The sequence below is a fragment of the Nannospalax galili genome, unplaced genomic scaffold (assembly GCF_000622305.1).
Source record: "Nannospalax galili isolate Female #2095 unplaced genomic scaffold, S.galili_v1.0 scaffold786, whole genome shotgun sequence".
NCBI classification, from domain to species: Eukaryota; Metazoa; Chordata; class Mammalia; order Rodentia; family Spalacidae; genus Nannospalax; species Nannospalax galili.
This window is the reverse complement of record NW_008355774.1, coordinates 895,049-908,385: the sequence shown is the minus strand read 5'-3', so window position 1 is coordinate 908,385 and position 13,337 is coordinate 895,049. Positions and strand designations below refer to the sequence as shown.

The 13,337-nt window shown below is 52.2% G+C and overlaps 2 protein-coding genes across 5 annotated transcripts; one reads left to right on the top strand and one right to left on the bottom strand.

Annotated features, from left to right (window-relative positions):
- Positions 1–2,160: 2,160 nt before the first annotated feature.
- Positions 2,161–3,801, top strand: Inka1 (inka box actin regulator 1). The gene is made up of 2 exons (XM_008853168.3): positions 2,161–2,352; positions 2,967–3,801. The coding sequence occupies exons 1-2, from the start codon at positions 2,302–2,304 to the stop codon at positions 3,759–3,761; spliced, it is 846 nt and encodes a 281-aa protein (XP_008851390.1). The 5' UTR covers positions 2,161–2,301; the 3' UTR covers positions 3,762–3,801.
- A 100-nt stretch (positions 3,802–3,901) lies between these two features.
- On the bottom strand, positions 3,902–12,684 carry Uba7 (ubiquitin like modifier activating enzyme 7). 4 transcript variants are annotated; one of them, XM_017803192.2, is made up of 24 exons: positions 12,507–12,684; positions 12,254–12,422; positions 12,025–12,159; positions 11,808–11,914; positions 11,408–11,498; positions 11,169–11,304; positions 10,873–10,970; positions 10,633–10,779; positions 9,808–9,978; positions 9,512–9,619; positions 9,278–9,358; positions 9,044–9,199; positions 8,799–8,964; positions 8,515–8,720; positions 8,362–8,426; positions 8,106–8,289; positions 7,958–8,032; positions 7,569–7,752; positions 7,029–7,123; positions 6,712–6,804; positions 6,441–6,632; positions 4,827–4,919; positions 4,656–4,756; positions 3,902–4,195 (listed from the first exon to the last, which is right to left on the bottom strand). In XM_017803192.2, exons 1-24 carry the CDS (start codon positions 12,533–12,535, stop codon positions 4,066–4,068), a joined length of 3,012 nt encoding a protein of 1,003 aa, XP_017658681.1. In that variant the 5' UTR covers positions 12,536–12,684; the 3' UTR covers positions 3,902–4,065. The 4 variants fall into 4 exon arrangements, with proteins under 4 accessions (XP_017658681.1, XP_008851389.1, XP_017658682.1 ...); XM_008853167.3 differs by having other exon boundaries at positions 3,903–4,195; positions 7,041–7,123; XM_017803193.2 differs by having other exon boundaries at positions 3,903–4,195; positions 12,254–12,355.
- Between the last annotated feature and the right edge of the window lie 653 nt (positions 12,685–13,337).

The following is a 13,337-nucleotide window of genomic DNA, read 5'->3' as shown; positions in this document are numbered from 1 at the left end:
CCTGGATCTTGCAAATTCATTGTTCAGCTAGACTGGCTGACCAAGTCTCAGGAATCTGTCTCCACTTCCCAATGTTGGAATTACAGATGTACACAGAACCCATATTTTAAAAAAAAAAAAAAGTATCAAACTTAGGTTCTCATGCTTACACAGCAAGCACTTCACTGACTCAGCTATTTCCCCAATCCTATAATTTTTTAAAATATTTAAAATTGTTTTATTTTTATTTTTTTATATTTTATTTTTTTTATTTTATGTGTATGAGTGTATTGCCTGCATGTATGTGAGTGCACCTGTGTCATGCAATGCTGCAGAGGTCAGAAGAGGGCTTCGAATTCCCCTGGAACTGGAGTTAAGGACCATTTGTAGCCACCATGTGGGAACTGGGACTCGAACCCCAGTCCTCTGCAAGAGCAGTCAGTGCTCTTAGCCATCTCTCTAGGCCCCAGAAATTTATGTTTTACTTTCACTCCAAAGTGCTTGATGCTTCTTTTGGCTCCTAAATCCCGTGATGTTTCAGGTTCCTCACTTCCTTACTGTTTGGCTTCTTTGCCGGTTCTGCTTCATCTCTTCTGCTTTCATCCAGTGAAATGTTTTTACTGAAACTGCTCAGTGCTCCCCTCCCCCACCTACACTCATTGCCTGCACCTCCTCCAAGCCCATGGACTAAGGTGCCACCCACAGGCTTTGCCTCCCAATCCAAGCCTCCAGTGCTTATTTGTCTCCTGAACTCCATAGTCACTGACCTATCAGCTGACCCTCCATCTCCTCAAGATCCAATAATGCATGTACACATATGGTCATTTGCTTTCCCCTTAATCTTTCCAATTTTTTCTAGATTTTTTAAAAAAATGGCAATTCCATTGAATCAGTTGTTCAGGCCAGAATTGTAGAAGCCATGCTAGATACTCCTCTCTCTCTACCTGCATCTGTACATCAGCAAGGCTTGTTTTAACTCCAGAACATGCCCCAGAGTGACCCCTTCCATATACCCTCCAGCCCCAGGTCCAGGCTTTCACCTCCCTTGCCTGGGATAAAGGCTGGAGCCTCTACTCTGACTTCAGAGTCATTCTCCCCAAACAGCTGAGATTATCTCAGAGGGGCCAGCCCTGTTCATTCCCTGAAAAAAGGTCTACACTCCTTATGGCACCATGAACAAAATCCAGTTCCCCATAAGGCTGCTGAGAGCTCAGTTTTGATAAATTCTTCGCTTAGTCCACAGACTCCAGCCCCACCCATCAACACACAGTTGGGCCTTCCTTAGGTTTGGCCCTGCCCAGCTCTGGTTCCTCATGTTCTTTAGACTGGTAGAACCTTTCACCTAGAACGCCCCTATTCACCAGATTCAACCAGAGTAAATCAGATTGCATACTGATGTCCAGTCACATCTTCTAAGAGTCCTGTCCCTCAAATTAGCTCATTGCCCTCATTTCCCTTTCTGGTGAGAAGTCCAGTCCATTTCCAGTTAGACTGTACCTTTGGTCATAGAGCGGCCTCAGAGGAAAGGCTCTGACCATTTTGGCAAAGAGAGGCTTCCTCTTATTCTGGCACCTAACCTGTGGCCGTGGGGCCAGGTAGAGGGGATGCAGATGGTAGGCATGTTGCAGGACTCGCAGATAGCCGCCCACTGCCCACTAGAGGGCAGTGCAGTCTAGCTAGAGAGGACGCGAGAGGGGCTCTAGCCACAGCCCCTCGCTAGGCTGCCTCAAGGTTCCGCGGACGGCTCACAGGGGCAGAACCTCTGTCCTATCGTTTCCAGGGATTATTAAAGCCAGTCTTGACAGATCCGGAGTGGGCCATAATGTCATCAGGTCAGAGGATCTGGCGCTCTGCTCTCGTCCCAGATATCGCTGTTTCATCCTGGGACACATAGGGAAGCCGAAACCAACGGGTTGGGGTCCGGGGAAGCGACTGGTCGGTCCTGAGTCAAGCGACGTTAGCTAAACTTTCCAGACGTTATGGGTCCCGAGCTGGACTCTGCCCCACTGCGTGCCACAGCCCTGCTCCTCGCAGAGAGGGTGCAGAGTAGGGAAGGCATTCCCGTGTCACCCACCAGCGCCCGGCTGGAGGGGCGGGGCTCCTCCCGCTTGCCCCACCTCCATTGGCTGAGGTGCAGGGGGCGGGGCGGGGCGGGGCTCGGCTGCCAGATGTTGGGGCGGCGGCGCTAGCCAGGGAGTGAGGAGCCTCGGAGTAAGGTCGAGGGTGAGGGCGCCGCTGGTCGGCCAACCCGGCCCATTCTGCGCCGCTGCAGCCCGGGATCGAGAAGAAGCCGGCTGGCCTAGACCGGGCCACGGCACCGGCATGTACAGCGCTCGGCTTGACAGCTTCTTGAGCCAGCTCCGCTGGGAACTGGTGAGACTTGGGAGTGGGTGTGGTTGCGAGGACGTGGGTGGGCTGCCTGGCTGCTGCCTGGCCACAAACGGGTGCGGACTGGGCCTCGGGGACCCATCCGGGGCAAGATGGGGGTAGGGCGGCGCTGTGCAGATGGCTCAGATGGCCCGCGTCGGGTTTCCGACGGTTGGAAATTGCTCTGGGCATCAGGTAACAGGCGCCCAGCTGGCCATGCCGCTGGGCGATGGGGGAGGATCGTGGAGAAAGAGGTTTCTTTTGGGGCTGGGCAGGGAGATCCAAAGGCCTAAAGACATGCTAGTGCTGCTGTGGACATCCCCTACCTCGGGCTGGCCTGTACCTTCTTCCTCTACCCTGCTTGCCCGCCCTGGTGCGGGTGCAGACTTGCCCAGCCCTGCGTGCTGCAGCCTGCCGGACTGCCACCAGGTCTGCGGATGGGAGCCACAAGAGTCTCGTGTGCCAGTGCCCCCATGCGGGCCCTGTGCTCACTTTCCGCCTTGATGCCTAGAGGCCTTTCAAGCCCTCCTGAACACTCTGTTCTCAGGGCTGGCCTGGTTAGACACTAGTAGGGGTGACAAGCAATAGCCCTCCCACTTCTGCCCTCTCTTCTCCTTTAGTTGTGTGGCCGGGACACAGGCTCACCTCCAATGCCTGGCCCCCTGCAACCACCACCCAAAACTGACCGAAGTGTACAGCCAAACCACCAGCTCAGGGCTTCAGATACTTTGGAAGAGGATTCTGTTTGCTGTGTGGAAGAAGAAGAGGAAGCCTTGGTGGAGGAAGACAGGGGTGCATCCTTGGGATGTCCCAGGGAACATGCCCTAGACTGGGACTCTGGCTTCTCAGAGGTGTCAGGCAGCACATGGCGAGAGGAAGAGCTGCCCATACGCCAGCGCCCAGTAACCCCAGGACGGCCCCCTCATAGCCAGCGTTTCTCTGTCAGTGACCTCCCTGTGCCCAGTAGGGCACCTGTAACCAGAGTATCACCAGCTCACCGTCCACGGCCCAAGTCCACCCCAGATGCTTGCCTGGAACACTGGCAGGGACTGGAAGCAGAGGACTGGACAGCAGCTCTGCTGAACAGGGGGCGTAGTCGCCAGCCCCTGGTGCTGGGAGACAACTGCTTTGCTGATTTAGTTCATAATTGGATGGAGTTGCCTGAGGCAGCCAGTGAGGGGAGTGATGGATGTGCACCTCGAGCCCGTACTCGACCCCCTCAGTTCCTGCTTGGCCTCTCTGAGCAGTTGCGGCGCAGGCTGACCAGGGCTCGCAGAGCAGCTATGGCAGGAAAGCGGCTGTCATGCCCACCTCGCTCAGAACCTGACCTGCCTGCGGACATCTCAAGCTTTGCAGCCCTCATGAACTGTCGCAGCCGCCAGCCCATCATCTACAGTGATGTCAGCTACCTCTGATCCTGCCTTCCTGTATGAGACAATAAAATCCTTTTTTCTAGATTGTTGGTTCCATACTCCTGAGGCTTCAGGAAGCAAACCCAGCCCTGTGAAGTAACTGAGACAGGCAAATTGAGAGTCTTTCCTTTCCTTTTGAGGGACACTGTCTTGCCCATATCACACTCATAACATTACCAACCCATGTTCTGTTATCATCTAGCCTTTCCAGTTATGCCTTCCTTCAACATGAGTTTATTGAGTGTCTGCTATGGGCTCAAGATGAAGAATTCCTTTAGAGCCAAGTGGTTGTGTGGTGGCTGCCTTGTCACAGCTCATAATGCAGAGGTGGGAAGGCAGCTTCATCTTCCTCACCCTCACAGCTCAGCTCCAACACCAGTACCCGAAGCCCAGGTTCAGGCATCCTGCCTGTCACTTGCTGAACCAGTTCTGTCACCCTGGTATGGGAGAAGGGTTAGGGGAGATTGGGTAGGTGAGCTAAAGCAGACAGAGGGCAACCTGACATAGACTACAAGGTGTTGGTGGGCCCTCTTACAAGAGTCCAAACCAGGAGCAGAAGCAACTCAAGACAGGAAACATCTGAAACTATTTTAGGAACAGCTGGTGGAGCAGGCAGGAGGCAGGAAGCTGTGAGTCCCCTGGGAGTATGAAAAGGGGGCTGGGCAGAGTGTGGGGCTCCAAGGGGACTGGCCAAGCAGACAGCTACTGAAGTCCTCTCCTTAGGCTTTTAGCCCTCCCCCTACCCCCAGGCCCATTTGCTGGCTCCATTTGGTGAAAGAATGCTTCAGGAAAGTGTGAGGGGCCTAGAATGGGGTTGGGGAAAAAGAAGCTAGCTGTTCTAGATCCTCAACATCCAGGGACATGGTAGGGTCTGGCTACAGCCAAGTGCCAGCTTACCTGAGGTGCAGGTATTGAGACAGCTTTTCAGATGGCCATCCTGCAGAATAGAGCAGGGCCTGGCCATGCAGCAGCATCTTTACCCTCAGCCCATGTTCCTCCTAGAGAGATACAGATCAGATACCCACTCGGCCAGGCCGGGCCTGGGAGCAGAGTGGGGACAGGGCACACCTGGATATGGGCCAGCAGTGACTCCAGTGTCCTCTCAGGCTGCCCAGCAGGCACCTTCAAGCGATCCCAACAGGTCCATTTCAGGTGCTGGAACTAGGAGGTAGAGATGAGGAGGAATTGGAAACTACTCACACAAATCTACAACCCCTGGCCCAGTTACTAGCAGCTTTTCCTGGAGGAGGAGCCAGACTAGAGGCAGGAAGCAGGAGCCAAGGGGTTGGGGGTGGAAGGTGGGATCTGGGCCCAGAGTCTCAGCCCCCTCTTCCCTGCTCAGGCTGGGGCCAGCACAGGAAATGGGGCTATGGGGCCCTGTATAGGGAAACAGACATCCATCATACAGGCCAGTTTGGGGGGGGGGTGGCTGAGGGGGTGGTGCTTCCTGAGGAAGCTGGAGCAGGGCTGCTGCAATCTCTGATAAAACAGCTTGTTCCTCAAAGGCGAGGCTGGGAACTGGGGGATACATCCCTAGCAACTCCAGTCCTTACATAGAAGGCCTTGGACTGCTCATGGGCATACAGAAACACAAGGCACAGTGACCACAGGACCCTACTGATCCAGAGATCCCAACAGAGACACAGTCCATAGAAGTCTCCCCTTCTTATCCCATCTCCTTCCCTGCTTCAAGAGCCTTGAGGTTTGGGTGCTTAAAACTGAGGACAAGCATAAGGCAGCCAGAGTCCAGGATGGGTCCTGCCACCCCTCAGAAAACATACTGGGGTTGAGCTGAGACTAGGCCAGAGGCAAGATGGAGATTCCTGCCCACCCCCATTCCATGGATAAAGGCAGTACCTGTGTGCTGGTTAGAGGTGGGGCACCTCACAAAAGGGCTCTGTGTGCTTGTCCAGAAGGACCCTAGGGCTAGCTGGTGACCTCTGTCCTCTCCCCTGATGAGGACATTCCCTCTACCCCCTTTCCTGTGTCTCAAGGAAATGCCAACTACTGCAGAGCCCAGGCACACAATTGTAAGCATTCCCAGCCCTGCCTTCACAGGAACACCCAGGCATGCAAACCTAGCAACACCCACATGCACATCCATATATGTCCACCCTGAGGATCCTTACATTCTCATCTGGCACACAGATGTGCAAGCTTGGTTCCTCAATGCTCACACACAGAGATGCCCAGACCCTGGTACACCCATACTTGTGGAATAAACATACTACATAGGGCTGAGACCCACACTCTTAGTTGCAAGCCTGGTACCATTTAACTTGGCTTGGGGTAGGCAGGACAGGGCTCTACAGAGAGAAGCTAGACTCTGGAGCTCAGTACGGTGTCCCCTCCCGACTCCCTCTTTCTTGTCTCTCCCTCTCACTAGGATTCTCTTGGAAAGGAGGGGGCTGTGGGGGATGTCTGGCTCCACTAATCAGTTAAAGCTGTAGCTCCCCCAGACCCTGGACTACAGGGGGTTTGGAGGGGATGGATGATGCCTGCTTCCTGTGTCTGACAGATCCCAGCCTGGCTTCATAACAGAAAGGGGGCTAGAGAGAGTCTAGAGGACTCCCCCACAGTCTGAGTCCTGGAGCAAGTCTACAGCTAGAGAGAAGCCTGTTTGGGTTTGTAAAGGAAAAACTCAGGACTAGTAGGGACAAGGGTAGGGTCTCAGGGGCTCACCATCTGGATGACTGGGGCAGAAGGCACTGAGCGTATGAAGTGGTTTTCAGCCAGATGCAGATAGCTGTGTCGAAAGGTGCCAAGAGTCCATGACCCACTTACCACCTTATACAGCTCCAGGCCTAGTAGGCCTGCCACAACCGCTGTACTGGTAGCAATGGCTGGGATAATCTGGCTCACAATCTTCTTGATCTGCCAAGGACAGGGCATTTGGTCTGAGCTAAAGGTATAAGGCTAGGATTTGGCTTGAGCCCCCAAAGGATGGGGTTACCTGAGCACGGTTGACTGGTAGGATCCCATAGTTCTGAGACCGCAGGTCTGTCGCTGCTGCCACAAAATCCATATGGAAGTTGCTGTCATCATCCTGCCAGACCCAAATGGCAGTAGTATTAATGCTGCAGCAGTCTCGCTCACCATGGCCAACTGTGTGCCGCTGACAGGGTTTTGCAGTTTTGTGAATGCCCACTGTCTCACAACACATCAGGTTCAAGGAGAGAGAGCTGCTTCAAAGGCCCTGATGGGAGGGGAACTCTAGCTCCCATACTACTCTATTCCTCACCTTCCCTTACCCCAATTCTTCATCCCCACCTGGGATCCCACCTTCTCAAACAGTACAGGCTTCAGAGGAGGGCCCTTCTTCCAGTCTTCCAGGGCTTCCTGCAGTTCCTTCAATTGCTCAGGGCCTATCAGGGAGAGGGTTATGGAATCAGTTCTTAGCTAGCCTCCTGAACTTTCTAGAGCCTAGTGTCTATTTTTGGTGTCTGCCAAACCTGTCATTTACTACTGCTTAATCAAAACAAGGAATCCCTTGACCGATGCTGCAATCCTCTTCCTTGTAGCCCCACTCTTCACCTGTGCTTTCCTGTGTCTCTGTCCTCACCTGGAGACCATAGCTATGCACGCCTCAGAACTTTTTTCCCCTTCTGAAAGTTTCCCAAAAGAACTGGGATATGGAGTAGGCAGTATAGAGAGGACTTACCAAGGAGCCAGAGGATGGAAATAAACTTAGAAGTAAAGTAAGAGGAACAGAGAGTGGTAGCAAGTTGGCAATAGGGTCCTCAGGTCCCATTTTCCTAAGCACAGGCTGAAGACAGGGACAAGGTTTTGAATGACAGTATGGGGCCTCACCAAACTCAGTAGTAGGCCAAGCCAGCTCTAGGTTACTAGCAGAGAAAGGGTTCAGGCACGAGGGATCAGGCTTTGGTAGCAACTCCAACAGCTCCCTGAGTGCAGTTCGATCTTGTGAGCCAGGCAGCCCATGCATCTGTGCATATATGTTGGCAGCTGCCAGCACGTAGAGGAAATGCATGTCCTGCAGCCAGGCAGAAAGCAGAGCAGATGCAAGAATGTAAATAAATATTGTGGGTATATGGGATGGGGTTCCTTGCCCTTCTGTGGATCTATTTAAGTGTCTGACTGTCTCAAGCACAGACACACAAAATGGCTCTCCTTTTAGCAGAATGTAGAGATGTCTATCTCTACACTAAAGGGACACATGTCTGAGGAACTCCACTCACTTGGCTGGGGTCAAATTGCAGGGGCTGAGGGCATTGTTTGGGTCCCCACCAGAATGGAGTTCCATCCTCAAGCACCTAGGGAAATAGAGGCTGTTGGGCTCAGTCTGGTCCTCCAGAGCCCTCAGCTGCCCGACCCCTGACCACCCACTTTATCAGATGGGAAATATCTCAGCAGGTCTATGATGCCATCGTGGAAGCGTAGTTGCCAATGGCCAAGGGCCCACACCACACAATCTTGCCAGGTCCGTGGGCGCATTCGCAGGACACACAGCACCTGCTGCAGTGAGGTCAGTGTTGGCGTCTTATCCATGTCTGCCAGTGAAGTGCATGCCCTGTGGAGGGACGAGGAAGTTGGGGGCTGAGCTCTGAGCTAGATTCTCTTCTGTCCCTGTTGGTGGCCTTACTTTTGGTAGCAGTTGATGGTCTCTGCAGATAGTCTGAAGAGTCCCTCAAATTCATCCCTGGCCCACTGTTAGGGAGGAAATGATGATAAGGCGTTAGGTGAGAAGCAGGACTGCAGCTGAGGGCTGAGCAGAGGTAGAGCAGGTTGTGCTTACCTGCAGGATGTGCTCAGCGGTGCTGGGGAAGTGCCGCAAAGTACAGACAGGGTGGGGAGCATCCTCAGATGCTGCAGTTGAGGCAGGGCCTTTGTAGGCTTCAGTCACATATGGCACAAACACTGAAGCACTCCCCCTGGTGCCCTGTGTGCCTGCCTCCAGCAGTGGTTTCAGATAGTGGGTACATCGAGCAGCAATATAATGCCCTGGCAAGAAGACACAGGGTCAGGAATGAGACTGCCAAAGTCTTGGGCAAGGAACTCAGCTCCAAGTTAAGCACTCACGGGCCTGGAAGCTGTCTAAGGCAGCAACCACACCATCCACCCTGGAGAAGAAGTTGTCCCCATAGATGTGCTCTGTAGTGTGATCCAGTGGGTAGGTGCATGGAGTCACTTGCAGGTCTGGGTTCAGACACCGAGCAGCTTCTGCGGCCACCTCTGCCTTGGACCTCTGGAAAGAAGGGAGGAAAATGGGCACATTATGAGTAGGCAGCCTGGGCCACAGGGGCATTAGAGGGGTCAGCACTTACCCCAATATCTTGGGGCCTGAAGAGGAATTGCCGGCTGAGGTTGGAGCGCTCTATGTGGTCCATGTCAGCAACAGTCACACCTCCATCAATGCCAGCTCCCAGGCCTACTAGGGCAAAGCCTTTGAGTACCTCACAACCAATGGCACCAGCTCCCACCTGATGACAGAAACAGGCTTAGCCAAAAGACTTGGTCTGGCTTCCCAAAGACATCCCCACCCATATCCCACAGCTTACCAAGAGGTAGTGCTGGCAGTTCAGTTTCTCCTGAAAACCAGCCCCAAATACTGCAATTTGCCCATCATAGCGGCAGTCTCTCTAGAGAACACAGACAAGGGCCAATGATAGCTGATGGTGTGTGCTACATACCTTTTCACTGAGTTGTTTAAATCAGGACCTCAGGATCATTCCTCAGGTTTCTTCCCTACCCCCGATCTTGAACAAGGCTTTTACCCCCGTTTTAGACTCTACCAGATCACAGTCTTCAGGGTTAGGGAGGAGCGCCTCGTCTTCCGGAAGACAGTCAAGGGCATCAAAATACAGCCACTGGTCCAGAGGCATGAACTTCCTGGAGATTGCCTAGGGATGGGAACTTCACTCTGGGGACTTCTGCCAGCTCCCAGTTCCTAACTCTCTTGGATCCCAGCCGAGGACTGCACGCATCTTGATTGGGAAAGCCTCCAGAGCTATGCCCTCTGGCACACACACACCCACATACACTGACCTGACCAAATTCCTAGCCCCTCCCTTTCCACACCTGTGCCCACCTTCAGGACTTCCTGGGCAGCCACTCCTCCCAGAATGGCTGCCATAGGGCTCAAACTACCAGCACTACTCAGGGCAATTGTCTGCAGTAGAGCCTTATCTAGTGATTCTTCTTTTGTCCCTTTTAGTGGCTCCAGGTCCTGAGCCAGGTTCACCATAGTCTCTGCATCAACCTGTGGGATGGCACACAGGCATAGCGTATGTGGGACTAGCATCCCCACCCTGAATTCCACATCTCACCCAAAGTCTTTGGTCATCTATCCACTTTGTTCCACAGAAGCAGAAGCCTAAATAGGAAAGCCTAGCATTTTTACCAGCCTGCACAGCACTACCAGAGGCTGTCCAGCACCATACAGAGGTCCTGGAGGTATCACCAATGTGAGTGTCACTTGCAACCCAGCTCTGATGGCTTAAGGATAGAGCAGGGGTCCCAAGATTTTAGGCTGGGTACTTCCATGGGCATAACCTCTAGTATAAGGTAGTGAGACTCATATACTTTTAATTTATTTATTTATATGTGTATGAGTGTTTTGCCTACATGTATGTAAGTGCACCATGAGCGTGTGATGCCCACGGAGGCCAGAAGAGGCATTAGATCCCATGGAACTGGAGTTACAGTTGTTAGCTGCCATGTAGAGAGTAGCCTCTACAAGAGTAGCCAGTGCTCTTAACTCCTGAGCCATCTTTCCAGCCCCCCATCTACCTTTTTTAGTGGGGAATCTGCCTCTAGGGTTCAAATTTGGATCTGTAAATGGTCATTGAGGTGTGATCTGGAAGGTGAGATTCCAGTAAGACAGAGACTGTGGATGTGCAATGGGGCCACTCACAGGATCCCAGGGCTTGGGCAGCCGGTCGTGAAATTGCTGGAATTTGTGCAGTGCGCGGAAGGCCTGATGCAGGCAGTAGGCACGGTGAACTTCTTGAGTGTTCTGAGCTACCATTCGAGGCTGAAGCAGAGCTGTATCCAGGGGCTCCTGTAGGGGATACTTGGTTCAGAGTCAGTTCCAGAACCTTGTACACTCCTGCAGGTAGCCAAGTGCTCCCACCTCTGATGTACTTGCACTCACATGCCTCATAGTCTTGGATCTCTTGACTTCAGTGATAATTCCACCACGCAAGTAACGGGAGAAAGCTGTTGTGTCCCCAATCTCTAAGGACCCATCCTCTGGAAGAAATTCATCCTAGTAATTGATTATCCCTAAACATAAATAGTTCCCACATCCATACTATCTTCCACCTAGGTCCTGACCCTTGCTGCCACCTGGGGAAGGTGAAAGGCAAACCTGTTCCCAAGGACCAGGTTGTTTTCATCTCCCATGGTGGCTTAAGTTTTGAGCAAAGGATTGGAGTGGGGTTGGCTTACTCCGCAAATGGATGGGCTGTGGAGGACAACTGTTGAGTTCAACCATGCCATCAATGCCTGAGAAAATCACCAAGTCCCCATCACAGAAGGAGTGTCTTTTGGTGCCTTTTCTCAGAGTGACAATGCCAGGAGATCCCTGGGTGAGAAATAGTTTGCTTCAAGAATGCCTGTACCTGCCTTCCACAGGCCCTGGCACTCTTCCCTGGACACCAGATAAATGCCTACATCTCAGCACCTACCTGGGAGATGTCCTGGATGGCAGCTGTCATAGGTTCCACCTCTGTAGGGTCCTCCACAGTGAAGTCCTCACCAAAGTCACAGAACAACTGCCTAGTGTGGTTGGCAGGAGTCACTGAGGTTTTGGGTATTGGTAGGGGACACTAGGACAGGCTTAGATGGCCTGAATTAGGAGAGGAATTCTTGGAAAGATTTAAAAATTAGAATTTGGGTGGGTAGAGTGTACTAGAGCAAGGCTAGAGGTGGGAGTCAAGGAATCAGGGTAAGGCTATAATCCAGAATTGGAGAGGATACTGGGACAGGTTTGAGGCTGGGTGGGAAAGGACAGGACCATTTAGGGCTAGGGAAAACATTGGGACCAATTGTTGGCAGTAATATGGTAGAATATACAGCTAGTCTCACCCCACGAGGCCCCGAGTATCAGCCACCAGAAAGCAAACTCCATGCTTGTGGCACAAAGTGCCCACCCTCAGCTGCTCTTCTAGCTTTGAGGCAGTCAGCACCACCACCTAGATGGGCATCATGATCATCAAGACCAGAATCACTGCCTGCCATTTCTATTGTTAAGGGCCACGGGGATGAACTGGCCTGGCATGGAAAGTGGGGCTGGGGGAAGCACCTGGAATCCTAGTAGTAGGTCCTCAGTGATGTCACCTGTATGAATGGAGACTTGAACAGCTTCATTGAGCTGAACCAGTGCTTCTCGAGAGACTTCAGCCCTGTTCCTTCCCAAATTCTCTTCTGAGAGGAAAAACTAAGGACAGACCAGTGCAGCTTGAGCAAAGAGATTCCCCTTTGGCCCTGGTCTTCCCATGCTCTGGGAGCATAGAAACCTCCATAACTCTCACCTGAGCAGCCAGGTCAGACCAGCAAGTGGGATGAGGATCATGCAGAGTGAGGCTGCCCACACCCATCAGAACCAAGTTCTTGGCCACCTCAGCTCCCAGACCCTGTAGGCCAGAAAGCAGGACCTTAGCTTTCTGGATCCTCTGCATGGCAGGTAGACCCAGCACATACCTGTGGGTAAGAAGTAGAAGGGTAGGCAGCTGGAGATCAGAGGTTTAGAGGCCACCCCACTGCATATTCCACCTCGAGACTCACAACTGCCTCGAGTACAGCTCCTCATCCATCCTCAGTTCTGGGGCTGAATAGCAGGCTGCAGTGGTTACAGCTATGGTCTGGGGTAGGAGGGCTTAGAGCTGATAGAAACAGGCTCCAAAGCCAAGGGAGTGAAGGACAAAGGACACAGCTACTCAGCTGCTCACTGCTTGTTACAACCTTTTTCCTGGCTCCTCTGTCATTTCAGGAAACCAAAACTGAAACTAGACTGAATTGGCTCCTGGTCCGGCCAACAAATGAGGACAGATACCAGCCCTCCACAGGCCAATTGGGGTCTATTGCCTGGATAAGTCTCAGTACTAGGAGAGAATCATCAGTCTCTGAGTCAGACCTAAGGGTGGGAGGCATAGTTCTTATGTTTTTTTAAACATTTGTTTTTGAAATAAATATAGGCTCAATAACTTGTAAAAACAATACAAGGAGTTGCTATGTACTCCTCACAAGTCTTTCTTTTTTAAATGTTTTTCATCAGCATATATTAATTATATATAGTAATATATTTTATTATGACATTTTCATGCATACAGAATGTATTTTGATCATATTCACCCCATTACCCTTTCTTGTCCCCACCACTCTTGCTGATCCCTTTCCTCTTCCCAAGTCTCCCTTCCACTTTTATGTCCTTGTTGGTTTTTGTGAGTTTCATTAACGTTACTAACAGGAGTATGGGTGAGCGATTGTCAGAAGCCATGGCACCTTATGAGTAGCTACAAAACTGAAGAAACGCTGGGCATGGTGGCACATGCCTTTAGTCCCAGCATTTGGGAGGCAGAGGCAGGTAGATCTCTGTGAGTTCAAGGCCAGCCTGGT

Excerpts from the sequence above, each read along its gene's own strand:
- Inka1 (XM_008853168.3), top strand. The coding sequence starts at position 2,302 with ATGTACAGCGCTCGGCTTGACAGCTTCTTGAGCCAGCTCCGCTGGGAA. Across the intron at positions 2,353-2,966 it reads GCCAGCTCCGCTGGGAACTG|TTGTGTGGCCGGGACACAGG; the intron begins GTGAGACTTGGG and ends CTTCTCCTTTAG.
- Uba7 (XM_017803192.2), bottom strand. The coding sequence starts at position 12,535 with ATGGATGAGGAGCTGTACTCGAGGCAGTT. Across the intron at positions 8,965-9,043 it reads TCAGGCCCCAAGATATTGGG|AGGTCCAAGGCAGAGGTGGC; the intron begins GTAAGTGCTGAC and ends CCTTCTTTCCAG. Across the intron at positions 7,124-7,568 it reads TTGGCCTACTACTGAGTTTG|GCCCTGAGCAATTGAAGGAA; the intron begins GTGAGGCCCCAT and ends TCTCCCTGATAG.